Genomic DNA, 20,565 nt, shown 5'->3' with positions numbered 1-20,565 from the left:
ATAATATTAAGCGTTTCTATATCAGTTTAACAACTAACATTTTAAGTGAAGGATTTCCACACGAAAATCCTTTTATTAATGAAAAACTAAGATTTTCTGCCAGATTAGCTATTTCTACCCTGAAATTTTCTGCCAGATTAGCTATTTCTACCCTGAAATCTAGGAATATAAAGTATCGTATTAAATAATTCTTTATCGGTTCAGTGGAATCTTATCATTATGATGGACAAGCCTGCAGACTCCTTTTTGCTAGAGGTCCGAGAAATTTTATTAGCCAAAAAAGAAAATTCACTAAATAAATGTAACGAACTAATTATAAAACGTAATCATAAATTAAGAGTAACATTACACTATTACCTGAAAGAAAATGGTTAACGTTACCATTAACAGGGACAGACATCTCTCATATCGTCTTGTCCTGGTTTCTTTTCATTCACCCGATCATTTAATTCTTTATCCTTGTTTTTGTCTTGTTCTTACCCTTAACTTCAAAAGAATGAAATTAACTGTAAGCGTTTGCTAAATTTGTACCACAAAAATTTCCTAAATTTGTACATTCTTACAGGCAACCCGCGTCTTTACTTAATCACTTCAGGTAACACCTGAAACCTTTCACAACACATTCTTACTTACTAGAGTATAAACTGTGTAACCCACTCAAATAGTATTACCGTTGCAGCTTAGTTTCTGTCTGTTGACACGACTTCCATATAATATTATTTTGAATGCTGTCAGCTAGTCAGTGTGGTCCAAACACCACTACTACACACTCTTGATAGAACATACGCGTTATTTGCAATGATAATAACCATCATGTATATCACACTATATATATATCAAGTCTCAAACCATTTCCAACTGTGCTGTTTTCGACAGCCATTCTCGGATTTATAGTAAAAATTGTCTCATGAATCCGAACGATTAATATTGTTGAAATATATAGACTAACCAAGAGCTTCCCCTATTTATTACATCTTTATATAATTTTATTTATATTTATATTTCGTTTTTGGATTTGGTTTGCAATGATTCTTTATGTGAGTTCGTGTGTTGAAGCATATACTGTTGTGTCTGGGGAGAGTTATTTTCTTTTTGTGCATTATAATTTAGCACACTCACCGGTAAAATTTCCACTGATTTCTTATTTTTTATTTTCCTAAAATTTTCGTTGCGCCTTGCAACCTTTTCAATAGTCTTGACTATATTTATATGTATTTACTTCAATGTATTTCTTTAGTGCTTCTTCTGACCAAGGGCTCTCTCTACCAAACGTTGTGCATTTAGAATTATCTCTTCCTCTCACCCTTTTCTGTACGATTATATTTTCTTATTTATCTGTTTATTAATCTAAATCCATTTCTACTTCATTTACTCAATTATTAACAAATCAAACATTCTCATACACATCATTACACTACGTTTAATAGATTTTAATTAGTAAATCGGTCTGTACATCGGAAGTTTGGAAGCAATCTAGTCGAATACTTACCAAACATTTAGGATACTTATTGGAACATTACCTTTTACTTGTATAATAATATTATTATTCAGTAGTTTTATTTTTATAGTGTGCTTTCCCTTCACTACCAAGCGCAGCTCTGTGTGCCTTGGATATGTGCTGTGGTTTGCTGTGATGTTCTTATGTTTACTGTATCGAGTGTGTTTCACGTAGGATGTGTGTAGCGCCCAGTAGTGCAATTTTCTGTATGTTATATGTGTTTGTAAGTCCTGGTGTTTTTGTTATGTATTTGTTTGAATATGTTTTATCATACCTAATGCGCCTGCTATGATAGGAATTGTTTCTGTTTTTAGATTCCACATTCGTGTTACTTCTGTTTCCAGGTCTTTGTATTTCGATAGTTTCCCCATTTCTTTTTGAGAAACGTTGTCATCTGCTGGTATTGATACATCAATCAGAAAACATTTTTTTCTTCATGATCTCTGACAACTATAGTTGACCTATTGACCTTAATTTCTCTATCTGTGTGTATTGGCATATCCCAGAGTATGGTTGCTTTCTCGTTTTCTGTGTATTATTATTTCATTTTATTTAAAACATTTTTTTAATGAAAAACTCTCAGTTTATTTTGCTGGGTATGATGGAAAGTGTCTGCTGCCCACAGCTAGCAGACTAAAGTGACATTTGTTTACTGGTAATACTTAAAAAACCCAGCGGAGAACTTGCATTTCTAAGCAACGACGATTTTTCTAGGTGTTCTATCTTTACATCTGTTCCAATCTTTTTTGAGCCAAGCTGGTAGTTGAGCACTGATACTTCCACGTGTGCCAATTACTACTGATACCATATCCACCCCTTTCGTTGCGCATGACCTGCGTATTTCCCAATTCAATTCATCATAGTTATTCACTTCTCCTTCTTTCTCTTCGATCCTGTTGTCACCGGAACGCGTTATGTTGATTATAAGGCATGCATTTTCTTTTTTGTTCGCCACAACAATGTCAGGTTTCCGATGTCTAATTTCATGGTCACATTGAACCATTGTATACCATTGCAATCGTCATTCGCAGTAACCCCCTCTAGGATTTGGTCCTACCACGTCTTTGATCTTTCAAGGCCATAATTTCCTCAGAGCTCCCAATGGATCATTCTTGCCACGTTGTCATGTCGTCTTTTGTATTCACCTCGTGAATTATTATTATTATTATTTTATTATTATTATTATTATTATTATTATTATTATTATTATTATTATTATTATCATCATCATCGTCATCATCCTTATTATCATCATCATTACTGAGTGAGAGAGCAGCGCATGCCATTAAAGTGACACTGGTGTAAAATATATGAAGCCCAGTATACCCAGTATACCCGTCTGATAAGGGTACACCAGGCACATGCAATCACAACCATATGTGCGCGTCATAGTGATCTCATATCAAGATAAACAACGCATGAACTTGCAGGTGGGGCCCAGTTAGAATTTTCTTCAGGTCGAGTAGTGCATTCCGTGCAAAAGGTCCCTATTTGAGCTCAGAATATAAAAGAACCGAATTATACTACTACTACTACTACTAATACTACTACTACTACTACTACTACTGCTGCTGCTGCTGCTACTACTACTACTACTACTACTACTACTACTATTACTACTACTACTACTGCTGCTGCTGCTGCTGCTGCTACTACTACTACTACTACTACTACTACTGCTACTGCTGCTGCTGCTACTGCTACTACTACTACTACTACTACTACTACTACTACTAGTTTCAAATTTTGTCACTGGGCCAGCATATTTAACAGGAGGAGAGTTAGTCGATTGTGACATGGTTTAACGCACATTTTTTTTTACCAATCCCGAAAGGATGAAAGGCAAAGTTGATTTATGTATGTATGTATGTATGTACGTATGTATGTATGTATGTATGTAGTACGTACGTACGTACGTATGTAGGTATGTATGTATGTATGTATGTATGTATGTATGTATGTATGTAGTAGGTACGTACGTATGTATGTTATGTATGTAGTATATGTACGTATGTATGTATGTATGTACGATGTATGTTGTATGTATGTATATTATTATGTTTATGTATGTATGTACGTAATGTATGTATGTATGTATGTAAGTATGTATGTATGTACGTAGTATGTATGTATATCGTGATGTATGTGTATGTATGTATGTACGTATGTATGTATGTACGTATGTATGTATGTATGTATGTATGTATGTAGGTACGTACGTATGTAGTATGTATGTATGTAGGTAGGTACGTACGTATCTATGTATGTATGTAGGTACGTACGTATGTTATGTATGTATGTATGTATGTATGTAAGTACTGTTGTATGTATGTATGTAGTACGTATTGTATGTATGTATGTATGTATGTATGTACGTATGTATGTATGTATGTATGTATGTATGTACGTATGTATGTATGTATGTACGTATGTATGTATGTACGTATGTATGTATGTATGTATGTATAGTACGTATGTATGTTGTATGATGTATGTACGTATGTATGTATGTATGTATGTATGTTGTACGTATGTATGTATGTATGTGTATGTATGTACGTATGTATGTATGTATGTAGAGGTACGTACGAATGTATGTATGCATGTATGTACGTACGTATGTATGTATGTATGTATGTATGTATGTATGTGTTGTGTGTATGTATGTATGTATGTATGTATGATGTACGTACGTACGTACTTATGTATGTATGTATGTATGTATGTATGTATGTATGTATGTATGTATGTATGTAGTTACGTACGTATGTATATTATGTAGTATGATGTACGTATGTATGTATGTTACGTATGTTATATGTATGGTAGTATGTATGTATATATTATGTATGTATGTATGTACGTATGTATGTATGTATGTATGTACACATATGTATGTATGTACGTATGTTATGTATGTATATATGTATGTATGTATGTATGTATGTACGTATGTATTATGTACTATGTATGTATGTATGTATGGTATGTATGTAGGTACGTACGTATGTATGTATGTATGTATGTATGTAGGTACGTACGTATCTATGTATGTATGTAGGTACGTACGTATGTATGTATGTATGTATGTATGTATGTACGTATGTATGTATGTATGTATGTATGTACGTATGTATGTATGTATGTATGTATGTATGTACGTATGTATGTATGTATGTATGTATGTATGTACGTATGTATGTATGTATGTACGTATGTATGTATGTACGTATGTATGTATGTATGTATGTAGGTACGTACGTATGTATGTATGTATGTATGTATGTACGTATGTATGTATGTATGTATGTATGTATGTACGTATGTATGTATGTATGTATGTATGTATGTACGTATGTATGTATGTATGTATGTAGGTACGTACGTATGTATGTATGCATGTATGTACGTACGTATGTATGTATGTATGTATGTATGTATGTATGTGTGTGTGTATGTATGTATGTATGTATGTATGTATGTATGTATGTATGTATGTACGTATGTATGTATGTATGTATGTATGTATGTATGTATGTATATACATGTATGTAATGGCGCATGTGCGTTCGAATAATAAATGGCAAGATGGACGTTTTAGGTTTTACTTGAAACACGGCTGACGTACGGCGTCTTAATCGCCCGCTATTTCATCTCAACTAAAAGGGGGAATGAAATGCATTTCTCCCATCAGAAATTCCATCAACCAAAGCGAACTGCTTGCTAACTCCTACGTATTTAGAGCCGGTCAATCTTCTGTAAATAATTCTTAATCGCTTAATAACTAATCTATTTTTTTTCCTGTTAATTTCCTTCCGTTTTCTGATTTATTTGCCATCAACGCCTCAACTTTGAAATGCGATATATCGTCACTCCACAAACACACAAACACACCTCCGCACAACGTACACTCAGACATACGGAGATACTGTTACATACACAGACACTAACTCAAACCGAATTACAAACACGGACACGCATGCACATACATACACATAAAGCATTTTCTCTCTATTCTTCTGTACTTCTGTCTCTATTTCCTCTTTCGCATGCAACACAACGCAAGATTTATATTTCTTTTCAAATTATAGCCCAGATATCCTTCCCGCTTTCTATCATTATTGATTTCTTCTGGTCAATCGCAAGGCAATTTTAGTAGGGATTTGACTATATCCTGTTATAAATCGATATCAAATTCCTATTAATTCTCATAAGGTGGGGGACATCACAGACTGTAAGGAACAACCGGGAAACCGTTTCTAAGGTACTGATTCGGTTTTTGGTTGTTTCATTTTTAAAGAAACCTACACCTTTCTCCTTGCATTTGATATTTCTTGTCCGAATCGATAACATGCATAAAGCTAGGTGTCATATCTTCATATTGTCCTTGATATACAACACAAGGGCTTAACATTATATTTGTTGTTCAACGATTTATTAAGAGCCAAGGGACAGTTTCATTTACTGAAGAGTGAACGAACTGTATACAAATGTGTGTTTAGAATAGTGCAATGCTTTCTATTGTTTTTTAAAAATTTTTTCTGAGAATATCAGCCAAAGACGACCTGGGAACAATTTTAGACATCGATGAGAACAGATTCAGGAACTTCATCTAGAGCACTTTTAAGCTGGAAGTTGTGGCCAACTTCCAAAAGTCTTTGCCATAGTAGTCCTACAGTGGTGGGCGAATTATTTGTTCGAGACAAGCATACAGGTATGGTAATGCTAACGGCAGAACTTGTCTGATATGAACGCAACGCAACGTAAACGTTCGGTACGCTATAGTCTAGTTTCCCTGCATTGTGGTCTTGCATCGAACAACTGCTGTCACATGTAGGACGAATCTAACAACCATGAAAATCGGTGTGCTTAGTCGTTTTTTTTTGTTTGGTGCCTATTACAAAAGAAATTCTGCAGTTGACTTATCTAAAAGTTTTGATTCGAAACGTTTCCTTTCTGATCAAGCTTTCTTCAACTACCCCAAGTAATATTTGAAGAGAAAAGTGCTGTTTTTTAGTGTGTTTAGAGAATTATGATTGACAGTGGAATAAAGAGGGATTTTGTATGGGCCCATCTTAGTTATGATTATCTTAGTAAAAAGAAACCAGTTGAGGACTCTTCTTATATCTTAGATGTAGCAGATTAATCCAGACTTTTCAGTAAATTACCTTAGGTAGTTTTTTCGTTTCATGGGGGAATTTTTCTTGTTGAAATTTTATTTTTGTTGATCTCTTTTCTCACGCTCGAATCAGACTCTACCGTTGTGTATTGTCCTTTATTGTCATAAATATCTAGTGTTCCTGTGGCCAATAAAAGGAATTATTGATGTAGTTATTATTAATATTATTACTACTTGGTGAAAACTCTCAGCTTATTTTGCAGCTTATGATGGAAGTGTCAGCTGTCCATTGCTAGCAGACTTAAGTGAGACTTGTTTACTGGTCATGCTTCAAGAACCTTGCGAAGAATTCTTGCAGTTCCAAGCAATAATGATTTTTGTAGGTGTTCTACCTTCACACTTGCCCCGATCTTTTTGATTCATGTTGGTAGTTGAGTGCTGGTACTTCCAAGTGCACCAATTGCTGTTTACATCACGTCTTCTCTCTTCATTGACTACAACCTTCGTATTTCCCACTTCAAACCGTCGTAGTTGTTCAGTTTTTCCTTCTTTTTCTCTTTGATCCTGTTGTCACCAGGATTATTATTATTATTATTATTATTGTTATTATTATTATCATCATCATCATCATCATCATCATCATCATTATTATTATTATTATTATTATTATCATCATCATCATCATCATCATCATCATCATCATCATCATCATCATCATTATATTATTATTATTATTATTATTATTATTATTATTATTATTATTATTATTATTATTATTATTATTATTGTTGTTGTTGTTGTTTTTGCTGCCGCTGCTACTGTTGTTCTTGATATTAACTTTATATTTCCGTCTCAGGTTGTATTTCGAGTCATTCTGCTTGGGCAGTAAGTCACAACTCGCGACCATATGTATCCAGAACCTTTCTTAAGATTCCTGCTGTCCCCAATAAATTTCTCTGCATAACAGATAAGTTTACGTTGCAACTAAGGTGTTCCTCAAGAATTTTTCAAAACTTCTGCTTAAGACGCCTAACGCAGTGGTAACAAGTGCCACTACTTTCTCACTCTTACATTCCCTTAGCCACCCACTCTCGTATCTCGAATCATTGTACTTATCAAGCTTTTCCTGTACTTTCACTCTGATACCAAACGAGGCTTGCTGTATCCAACATTATACATTCACGAAATGTTTTGTGAAAACGATGTCAGGCCGAGAGCTTTCCATGTTTTTATCTGTCTGCAATTTACAATCTCACAGGATCGCTGTAATTTCATTCCCCAGCACATTCTCCTCCACCACTTTTCGGAAGACGGAGAGTTGTACATCTTACAAAAATCTTCGTATAATCTAACCCCCCGCGTAGCCAGATTCTCCTGGAATTTTTGATAACCATTTTATCAATTAGCAACCAGTCATTTGTGCCTCTGCATTTTCTTCTGCACCCCTTCTACTCCTCCGGTAGTAAATCGATCTTTTCAAGGTGTTCATACAAATCCCCCGATAGCATTCCAGTTAATAACTTCCACATCAGCAAAAGGCAGGTAATGGGTCTGAAATTTGATTCCTCATTTCTTTTTGCCTGATCTTTTACAATTAATGTCATCCTCCCTGCAGGCAACCAATGCATTTTGCTATTGCTCTCAATCGCCTCGTTTAAAAATGCAGCGAGCGCTGGACTGACTGACTTGATACTCTTGAGCGAGAGACCTTGAACCCCATCGGGTCCTGGCACGTCCCAGTTTGGTAATCTGCATAGTTGGTTTTGGTGTTTATTCGGGGTTATTACTATAATCTCCAGTTGATTCTTCTCTTCAAGATGTTTTCTACCATTCTGAGCCATTCCGCTTCCACGTTGTGCTCTTTACTGACACCCCATATTTCTCTCCAAAATTCTTGCCCTCACTGGAATCCGGAATAATTATTTCGGTACTTTCTCTTATGTCAAGCTGCCCGAAAAGTCTCTCTTGGTTACTTAAAAACAGTCTATTTTGACAGAATTTGTTACGACGACCATCGTACCTCTTTTTAACTTCTTCGCTTTTGCTGTTAGTCTTTCTTTCGGTTACTCTATTACAACAGAGTAAATTTTCTTTTTTTTTATTTCACTTTCAGCTCTTTCACACACCATCATTATTTTTCATCTGTTCCTTTTTACATCCGTTTAATTTTGCTCAGGGCTTTTATCACATTCCTTATTTGGGCACTTATTCTTCTTTTTCACAATGGTTCTACCCTATTACCCTCCTGTTTGTTCTGTTCTTTATTTCTAGCAGCCTCACTATGACGTTGCCACCAGCTTATACTATATTGCTCACTTGGTATCATAATAATAATAATGATCCTTTCTACTATAGGCATAAGGCCTGAAATTTTAAGTAGTCGACCTCGGAGAAATTTGAGATCAGAACATAGGTCAGAAAGACATACATTTTGTTGGGCATGCTGTCGCTTCTGACACCTCGCCGCCTAAATAATGATAATAATGATAATTTTTTCTACTGTAAGCCCAAGGCCTGAAATTTAGATGGGGAGGGCTAGTTGATTATATCTACCCCAGTACTCGACTGATCCTTATTTTATCGACCCTGAAAGGATGAAAGGCGAAGTCGACGTCGGTCGAATTTGAACTCAGAACGCGAAGACGGACGAAATGCTGCCAAACATCTTGCCGAACTTGTGGAGATACCACAGTTGTTGTCAACCAAAATATTACTCGGGTATATATTTGTACAATAACACATAATTTCATTGGAGTAATATATCATTTGTCGGTGGATAAATGAAACGACAAATAAAATTATTTCACTTTGCCTCAGCTTCAAATCATTAATAACATTACAATTATTACACCGTTGTAACGTATAGTTACTATAGTATTGATTGTATCCTTAGAAATCAATTTATTATTATCGCGTCATAAACTTAAGCTCTTAAAGTTATACTTTTTTATGTATAATGTTTTGTAGTAATAGTTTTTCTTTCTAATTTTCCTCGCCCTCTGATTAACTACCCTAACAACAATATCAGTTAGTCTTGCAGCCGAAGAGAATGCAACCCATAACTGTCAATGACTAAATACAGACAGGAGTATGTAAATCCATAGCTTATTGTTAGACATCTTGTTTTATTGTCACCGGATCAATTACTCTAACAGGAAAAGGATTTCTTTGTGAAATAACAAGTAAACTTGAATTATTTGATTTTAGTTAATATCAAGGTATAAAAGTTGGTGTGCATTGCAAAATACCTCTTTCGGTTCGATTACGGTGTAAGTTGACAATTTCTAGTCTGATTCCGTTAATAAATCTTTGCTGCGTTGATATGTTATACAATAACAGCATTAAAACAAATGCTACTTTTAAATATAGTCTATGTCAGTCATGGTCAAACTGCAGCTCACGGGACTTTTTGAATGGGACGCCAAACGAAAATGTACCGAGAAATATTTTGGTTGTGCGGCTGCTTAATGAGCCATTTCTCATACATTCTGCTTCTCGATACAGGTTGTCTGTACCTGATCTATGCTGTGGTATTCTATTCAGTAATTGAGTTGGGAACTTTATTGTCTAGCTTTATTATCAGGTCATCCCATAAGTTCTGTCCGATTTTACTTTTTTTAAAATTGAATGAAATTTAATAGTATTTTAGAATGTCTAATGGAATAAAAAATTATTTTTATGCATTTGTGTAGATTTAAACTAATTAAAAATTATTTTACAGAATAATAGAATTAAAATTTCTTTGATTAAAACCCTTTTTCTAACATAGAAGTATCCAAAGAGCATTTAAGGCACATAATGCTTTATGAGTACAAACAAGGAAATTCTGTAGCCAAAATAATTCGACACATACACTCAGTTTATGGGAAAGAACGCTTGAATGAAAGAACTTGCAGAAGATGGTTTGCAAAATTCAGAAGTGGCGATTTCAGCCTTGAAGATGAAACAGGACGTCCAGTTGAGTTTGATGATAAGCTCCTTGAAGCATTATTTGAAGAAAATCCTGCATTATCAGTTGAAGCTTTGTTCAAACCTTACAACTATTCATCGTCATCTTCAACAAATTGGAAAGGTTACTAAACTTGGAAAATGGGTGCCTCATGAATTGTCCGAATGCAACCGCAAATCTCAAGTTGACATCCGCTCTTCTCTCCAATCTCGTTAACTCTATTAATCCTTTTTTTATTGACTGGTGACTGGTAGCGAAAAATGGATCTTGTATCGAAATGTTAAACGTCGTAAACAGTGGCTTGGTAAAAGGGAAAATGCTCAACCACAACCGAGAAGGGAACTTCCTGGAAAAAAGGTTCTTCTCTCTATCTGGTAGGATTGCAAAGGAGTAATTCACTTTGAATTGTTACCACCTAATGTAAAAATCAATGCTCAAGTCTACTGTCAGCAATTAGAGCGTTTGAACCAAGCTTTGAAGAAAGAAGACCCGCTTTAGTGAATCGAAAAGGAGTGATGTTTCATCTGGACAATGCGCGACCTCACACTGCAAAGATCACATCACAGAAGATCGAAGAGCTTGGTTGGGAAAAAATTTCTCATACACCTTATTCTCCCGACCTTGCTCCTTCAAACTACCATTTGTTTCATAGTTTACAGAATCATTTGGGGGGGGGGGCATAACTTTCACAAGCCAGGAGGAGGTCGAAACTGATATTCCAGAGTTCTTCACTTTGAAACCAAAAGAGTTTTACATTGATGAGATTAAAAAGCTTGTAAATAGAGGAAGGAAGTCATAGATAATCAGGGAAAGTACATTGATGATTAAATTTCAATTAAATATAACATTTAGACTATTGAAAAGGTTGCAAGTCGCAACGAAAACTTTAGGAAAATAAAAATAAGAAATAAGTGGAAATTTAACCGGTGAGTGTGTTACATTATAAGGCACAAAAGGAAAATGACTCTCCTTAGACACAACAGAATATGCTTCAAGACACGAACTCATATAAAGAATCTTGCAAACCAAATCCAAAAACGAAATTTGATCACTTGTTTTCTTTATTCAAAATTCGGACAGAACTTCTGGGATGACCTGATATTTGCGAATTATCACTAATTCTTTCATCAGTATTAAAATACGTTTAGATATTTCTTGGTGGTAGTTCTGAATTTTCATTTAAAAACCAAAGGCAACCGGTGCTCTTAGCAGAAAGCATTGCATGCTATCACTTCTCTTTTTCAGATGCTTGAATAAAAGTAGAACTACCAAAAATTTCTGTACGTAAAGAGGATGGTAATTCAAAATTATCTCTGCTACGTTGGAAGGATTAATTCTCCAAACAGAACAAACTAATTTCCAATGTCCTTCAGTTCTTGTGCGACTATCATATTTTGAGTCAGTCGATACTGTCTAAATTGTTGCCATAGCTGAGATTCTTTATTGTATATGAAACACTGTTAAAGATACTCATGGAAAAATACGCCAAACTTGTCTGTAATACATTATGAACGATGATCTTCCCGCTAAGAATGCTAACCATTCTAGGAATATCTTGAAGTCTTTTATTAACAGCAAAAATAATAAAAGTAGTATAATATAATGATATTATTTAACGATTCGCAAGTCGTTAAATTGTGAGAGACGTTTTATGCGCTTTTGTGAGATAACCCATTTATGGCTTGGCTTTTGTGAGTAAGGCTTATCTCCTGGATAGGTTAAGACTTGCTTTTGACATATGCAAGCTGCATTTGCAATTGTAATATTCACTCACACAATATTGTTCGGTAGGGGCCTGTCTGAAACCATTTGATTGTGGAGTCCACTTGTTAACTACTACACAAACAGGCTCAAGCCTACATATATTCATATATGTATATATATATATATATATATATATATTATATATATATATATATATATATCTATATATATATATATATGAATATATATATACCTGAGTAAGCACATAAATGTAAAACAAGGTGGAAAAAAGCGTACTCAAATACCAGAGGTAGAGTAGTATGCTTTATTTAAAAGCAGCAGAAATATTACAAAAACTGTTACTCAGAGTTTCCCATTCCCGTTCCTCGGACAGTTTTGTTTTTAAATAAAGCATATATATATATATATATATATATATATATATATATATATATATATATATATATATGTATGTTTGTGTGTGTGTGTGTATGTATATGTATATATGTGTATACACACACCATGCACATACAAATATATATATATATGCTGGAGTGGCTGTGTGGTAAGTTGCTTGTTTACCAACCACATGGTACCGGGTTCAGTCCCACTTCATGACACTTTGGGCAAGTGTGTTCTGCTATAGCTTCGGGCCGACCAAAGCCATGTAAGTGGATTTGGTAGACGGAAACTGAAAGAAGCCTGTCGTATATATATATATATCCGAGCCTATAGTAGAAGACACATGCAGTGGGGCTGAACCCGGAACCATGTGGTTGCCAGGCAAGCTTCTTACTACACGGCCACTCCTGCGCCTAGAATATACACACATACATACATACATACATACATACATACATACATACATATATATATGTATATATATATATATATTATATATATATATGTATATATATATATATATATATATATATATATATATAATATATATATATATGCATACATATATCTCTATATCAATCCGTCCATACAACCATTCATCCATCTGTCTATATATATATATATATATATATATATATATATATATATATATATATATATATATATATATGTACATATATACATACATATATCTTTATATCCATCCGTCCATCCAACCATTCATCCATCAGTCTATATATATATATATATATATTATATATATCATTTAATTTCCAAAACGAACAAAAAACTGTGTTTTTGTTTGTGTTCGCAGTTTCACACAAGGGAATCATCGTAGAAATTTTGAATTATTATTTTCTTTTGAAACACCCGTCCTTTGAGAATAACTGTTTGGGAAAATATATATCTTGATAAAAAAACAAAGCGACAAAGAAAAAGCAAAAAGCAAAAAAAAAAAAAAAAAATCTAGGGAACAACAGCGATAAAGCAGAGTCGAATTACTTCTCGCAGTAAACTATTTATATGAATAAGTGTTTGGATAATTCTGTTTGAAATCACTGTAAAACGACTCCAATGATATTTCATTATTCATATGGAAGAAACAGATAGAAAATGAATAAATATAAGAAATGAAATTAAAAAATATTAAAAATAATTCTAAAACGTAAAAGATCATAAATAAATTATAATTTAAAAATATACTAAAATATGTTATACTTTATATTTTATATTTTATTTTTTTTTGTTGCAGTGACAACGAAGATGGCTGCAAGATGAAGGGTTTTTAAATAGATTTTTAATTAGTTTCAGTAGGATTCTGACACCGTCGCCATCAAACAACGAAGAAAAATAAAAACACATGAAGCACAAAAAAGGTTGCTTACAGTTGTCTGGTGAATAGGATAATAACCATCGACTCCTTTTGAAGACTCCACCGCTGGGTCGATCATGTGGCAGCTTCATTCGTAGGAGATGTACGGCGATGTTTATTTACAGAGACCAGACGCCATTCTGCATCTTCTGTAGCTTCTGGCTTTTCTGGGAGCATTTGTTTTCCATATTTTCAATATCCCTTCAACTTTGAGTCAGGCCACTAACATGTTGATGTTGCTAATTTTCAAACTGAATTTTGAACCACTTATTTGGACGACCATGGTGTAACTCACTGTAGAAGATCATATAGACGAAGAGGTTCATGAAGTATGCGCACTTCGTATTTCATTTATCTCAGTTGATGCTTGTGTTCAACGCTTCTGGTGATGGGTCAATGTCGTGTGGATTCGATGCTGCTGGCGAAGATTCGGCAGAAGATTTCTTTGTGCTTAATCTTATCTCGCCATATGACTGATAATATTTCGAATTAATGGATGCTAAAAGCATTTTGAATCTTCATATGTCGGCTATATGTGGTCCATATAAGGCGGCGAGCTGGCAGGAACGTTAGCACGCTGGGCGAAATGCGTAGCCGTATTTCGTCTGCCGTACGTTTTGAGTTCAAATTCCGCCGAGGTCGACTTTGCCTTTCATCCTTTCGGGGTCGATAAATTAAGTACCAGTTACGCACTGGGGTCGATGTAATTGACTTAATCCCTTTGTCTGTCCTTGTTTGTCCTCTGTGTTTATCCCCTTGTGGGTAGTAAAGAAAAATCTATGTGGTCCATAACTTCCAACCACAGAACAGAATGGAAATTCAGACTAACCAGTAAGCGAGAATCTTGTTATAAAAGCTGAAATTGTTCTTCGTAAAGTCTATATTCCTTAGTCTACCAAAAGATACAGAGACTTGTCTGAGGCGGTTCAAAACTCCATCATCCAGTTTGTAGTTATTAGAAATTATACTGCCGAAATGTTTAAATAAGAAGAACGGAGTTAGCTGGTGCTTTTGTACTGTGAAAAGGTAGAAAAGTAGGACGTGGTGATGTGTATATCAATGACAAGTCATCTCAGTTATTTTTTCATGGATGATGAAATCATCGTGTGGGGGCGCCAGGAGATTGAACTATTAGAGCACAATAAGTCTTCAGTATTCTAAATCTCAGAGATTTGCCCAGATTTGAGCTTGGTGTTTGCCTAAAGCCTTTTGGTGTTTGAAAAGTTTCATCATCAAAAGAATCGGAAGTAAATAGTAACTGCCATTTCCCTTACGATCATTCTGTGTAACCATATCATAACATCAAAAGGGGAAGATTTTATAACACTCAGCTCTGCCTAGTAATTTTCACACAGAAGTGTTCAGATTTATATCCTCTCTCAAGAATTCTAGATATCATCCCTGCGTGGAAAAGGATTTACACGAATTTAGGAGTGCAACCAAACCCTTTAAGAAAACGGACTACATTAGCCGATTTATCCTTTCCCTGTATTGTAGGGAATGGCACAAAGTCGACTGCTATTTCTAGCAGGTTGTGATCCATATATAGACTTCCACGTTCGCTCGGAACCCAAAATTTACAGAGAATAGCGTGAAATCGATTTTTATAACCAATTGGTTTAATCTAACCACATAACTAGCTTAGGATACGTTGACTTACAAGAAATAGTTTTCTAACCATCTTCAAATAATATTAGCTGTACCGTCTTGAAAATCTAAGGTCACAATGTGTTGTGTGGACGCCCTCAGACGATGAGATAGGCTAGCCCAATACGTAGATATAGAGGGAGAAGCCTAGACGTCGGGAGTTGAGCAGAGGTCATCGGAACGTGCGATATAACAGTGGCGACGAGGATGAGATCCACTGTTATATCGCACGTTCCGATGACTTCTACTCAAGTCCCGACGTCTAGGCTTCTCCCTCTATATCTACGTATTGGGCTAGCCTACTTCATCGTCTGGGGGTGTCCACACAACACAATGACTAATATAACCGCAGATATATATACTACTTGAAAGTAGATGTGTATGGTTAGAAAGTCTCTGATCATAGGTTTTCGCAGTCACGTTTGACCTCGGGCTAAAGCAGCGGTAACAAAAACAAATACTGATTGTAAGTGTGAAGCAGAGAAACATCTTAGTCTCTGATCTGTTCCTGTCATCAGAAACCTTTTTACTCCCTGTCCATTTCTTGGTCTTAATCAAACGCTTAGGTTACGGTGTTTTCCTATGTCCCTTTTACACGAGATCTATCTAAATATTTGCATATTCGATAGGGTGTTGCAATTCATCCTAATGCCAGACCTTATTGAAGCTATGAACATAAATGTCTCCCAAGAGGTAGTTTGCTTTGTGGGTGTATGTATTTGAATATATTATTCAAAGTTTCGTTTTTCTTTTTCATCCCTGTACAAAGTGATTTAACTGAAATTTGACTGCTATTTCCAGTGTTTTTAACAGATAGAAGGATGGCGTAGAGGCTCCTAGCTGGCTCGTATTTGCTTAAGGTGAGTTGCAATACTCCCGTGTGACATGATCAATACTTTTTTCATTTCCGTCTTTTAGCAACTGGCAAACAAATTTTGTGATTCACAGTCTTCCAAAACATCATTTACACAGTGTGACATGTTGCATAAAGCATTTACTTTTCTCTTTTCCCTATAATTTTTAACCCTTTCTTTTAACTTTTCCGCCGAAGGACTACTGTGCAAAACGTTGAACATATTTTCTTTTTTTTTTCCTTTCAGCGTAAAACTTATTCTATATACTGAGTTCTCATGTAACCGACTAATCGCCTTTTACGCCGTTTGTATTGTTTTGTTCCTAATATTTTTTCATTGGATTTTCATTTTCTTTCTTAACGCTTTCATTATTTTAATATGCAGTGCATGGGAAGCGAAGAATATTTATATAGCTCACTATGGCGACAAGTAATAAACACAATTCTCGAAGCAAACAATACACTTGCAAATGATGTAATGTTATAATTGGTTAGAGAGCTGTTTAGAATCAGAAATGCATGTAGAATGAAAAAAAAAAAACTAGCAGTGTTCCAATGTTCCAGAGACAAATGGTTTAACCATATATAGAACAGGTTACTAGTGATACTGGTTTCTTCGTACCATTTCTAGTGGCAACATTCAAATGGGGGAGGTGGAGTCAGAACGTCTACGTATCTCATTTGACATGCTAGAAATAACAATTAAATCCCTTTCGAATTACACGTTACGGTCTTACACCTTACCGTCTTACACCTTACCGTCTTACACCTTACGGTCTTACAACTTACGGTCTTGCAGCTTATGGTCTTACACCTTACGGTCTCACAACTTACGGTCTTGCACCTTACGGTCTTACACCTTACGGTCCCACAACTTACGGTCTTACACCTTACGGTCTTACACCTTACGGTCTTACAACTTACGGTCTTACACCTTATGGTCTTACACCTTACGGTCTTACACCTTACAGTCTTACACCTTAAGGTCTTACAACTTACGGTCTTACACCTTACGGTCTTACATCTTACGGTCTTACAACTTACAGTCTTACACCTTACGGTCTCACAACTTACGGTCTTACACCTTACGGTCTTACACCTTACGGTCTTACACCTTACGGTCTTACACCTTACGGTCTTACAACTTACGGTCTTACACCTTACCGTCTTACAACTTACCGTCTTACACCTTACCGTCTTACAATTTACGGTCTTACACCTTACGGTCTTACAACTTACGGTCTTACACCTTATGGTCTTACACCTTACGGTCTTACACCTTACAGTCTTACACCTTAAGGTCTTACAACTTACGGTCTTACAACTTACGGTCTTACACCTTATGGTCTTACACCTTACGGTCTTACACCTTACGGTCTTACACCTTAGGGTCTTACAACTTACGGTCTTACACCTTATGGTCTTACACCTTACGGTCTTACACCTTACAGTCTTACACCTTAAGGTCTTACAACTTACGGTCTTACAACTTACGGTCTTACACCTTATGGTCTTACAACTTACGGTCTTACACCTTATGGTCTTACACCTTATGGTCTTACAACTTACGGTCTTACACCTTATGGTCTTACACCTTAAGGTCTTACACCTTACGGTCTTACAACTTACGGTCTTACACCTTAAGGTCTTACAACTTACGGTCTTACACCTTACGGTCTTACACCTTATGGTCTTACACCTTACGTTCTTACACCTTATGGTCTTACACCTTACGGTCTTACAACTTACGGTCTTACACCTTACGGTCTTACACCTTACGGTCTTACACCTTATGGTCTTACACCTTACGGTCTCACACCTTACGGTCTTACACCTTACGGTCTTACAACTTACGGTCTTACACCTTATGGTCTTACAACTTACGGTCTTACACCTTACAGTCTTACACCTTAAGGTCTTACAACTTACGGTCTTACACCTTATGGTCTTACACCTTACGGTCTTACACCTTATGGTCTTACACCTTACGGTCTTACACCTTACCGTCTTACACATTACGGTCTTACAACTTACAGTCTTACACCTTATGGTCTTACACCTTACGGTCTTACACCTTACCGTCTTACACATTACGGTCTTACAACTTACAGTCTTACACCTTATGGTCTTACACCTTACGGTCTTACACCTTACCGTCTTACACATTACGGTCTTACAACTTACGGTCTTACACCTTATGGTCTTACACTTTACGGTCTTACACCTTATGGTCTTACACCTTACGGTCTTACAACTTACGGTCTTACACCTTATGGTCTTACACGTTACGGTCTTACACCTTACCGTCTTACACCTTACCGTCTTACACCTTACCGTCTTACACCTTACGGTCTTACAATTTACGGTCTTACACCTTATGGTCTTACACCTTACGGTCTTACATCTTATGGTCTTACACCTTATTGTCTTACAACTTACGGTCTTACACCTTACGGTCTTACAACCTACGGTCTTACACCTTATGGTCTTACACCTTACGGTCTTACAACTTACGGTCTTACACCTTACGGTCCTACACCTTACGGTCTTACACCTTATGGTCTTACACCTTACGGTCTTACAACTTACGGTCTTACACCTTATGGTCTTACACCTTACCGTCTTACAACTTACCGTCTTACACCTTACCGTCTTACAATTTACGGTCTTACACCTTATGGTCTTACACCTTACGGTCTTACATCTTATGGTCTTACACCTTACGGTCTTACAACTTACAGTCTTACACCTTACGGTCTTACAACTTACGGTCTTACACTTTACGGTCTTATTTCTTTGTTACGTCATCCAGATATTTGTCAAAACAAGGGATGGTAATATAGAACCTGATATACAAAACAGCAAGGACGTCTTTGATTGAGATTCATTAAAGCTAAACAACAAAAACAAGAGAACGGCGGCTATAGCAACAACAACAACAACAACAACAACAACAACAACGACAACAACAACAGCAACACCATAACAATGATGACAAAGTTTTGAAAGTGAGCCGAGGAAGTAATTTTTAAGGGGTCATTTTCAAACTAGTCACGTCTATAAAGGAATGAAAACATTGGAACATGCTGGTAGACATTATTTACATTATTTACATTTGACGGATATTTATTCTCATCTTGTTTGTTGTTAACACAATGTTTCGGCTGATATACCCTCCAGCCTTCATCAGGTGTCTTGGCGAAATTTCGAACCTGGGTTCTCATTCCTAAGATATTTTTCGATGTTATTATTATTATTACTATTACTATTACTATTATTATTATTATTATTATTATTATTATTATTATTATTGTTATTATCATTATCATTATAATTATTATTATTATTATTATTATTATTATTATTATTATTGTTATTGTTGTTGTTGTTGTTGTTGTTATTATTATTATTATTATTATTGTTCAGGTCACTGCGTGGAATCAAACTTGGAGTCTTGGGGTTAGTAGTAGTAGTAGTAGTAGTAGTAGTAGTAGTAGTACTACTACTACTATACTACTACTACTAATAATATAATAATAATAACAAAAACATCGAAAAATACTTTAGGAATGAGAACCCAGGTTTGAAATTCTCACAAGACACCTGATGAAGGCTGGAGGGTATATGAGCCGAAACGTTGTGTTAACAACAAACAAGAAAAGGACAAATATCCGTCAAATGTAAATAATGTAAATAATTCCTCATCTCGTATAGAACTGTATTATGTTAGTAGACCTAAGCAGTTCATATTTAGAACACGGTGTCTGTGTGACAATAGACGCCATGGGACTAAAGAAGAACAAAAAATAATGGGAACGTTCCCAGCCTTACTCCGCACAAGACCATCACCACCACCACCAACACCACTACCACCACTATCACCTCAAAAACAGCATAAACATTATGAGCCAAAGTAAGATATTCTACTTGATCATTTCACTGACTAGATATAGCAAGTAAAATCTCTCAAATCATATTCTGTCGTCTTAAAAAAAAAATGAAATTTACAATCCTCAATGTA

General features: G+C 35.5%; 1 protein-coding gene across 1 annotated transcript; it reads left to right on the top strand.

The window, feature by feature from the left end:
• The first annotated feature begins 17,188 nt into the window (after positions 1–17,188).
• On the top strand, positions 17,189–19,382 carry LOC115222358 (uncharacterized PPE family protein PPE24-like). Its single transcript, XM_029792557.1, has 2 exons — positions 17,189–18,459; positions 18,581–19,382. The coding sequence occupies exons 1-2, from the start codon at positions 17,189–17,191 to the stop codon at positions 19,380–19,382; spliced, it is 2,073 nt and encodes a 690-aa protein (XP_029648417.1).
• The last annotated feature ends 1,183 nt before the right edge of the window (positions 19,383–20,565 follow it).

The sequence above is a fragment of the Octopus sinensis genome, linkage group LG2 (genome assembly GCF_006345805.1).
Source record: "Octopus sinensis linkage group LG2, ASM634580v1, whole genome shotgun sequence".
Taxonomy (NCBI): Eukaryota; Metazoa; Mollusca; class Cephalopoda; order Octopoda; family Octopodidae; genus Octopus; species Octopus sinensis.
The sequence above is the reverse complement of the archived record's forward strand: the minus strand, read 5'-3'. Positions and strand labels throughout refer to the sequence as shown.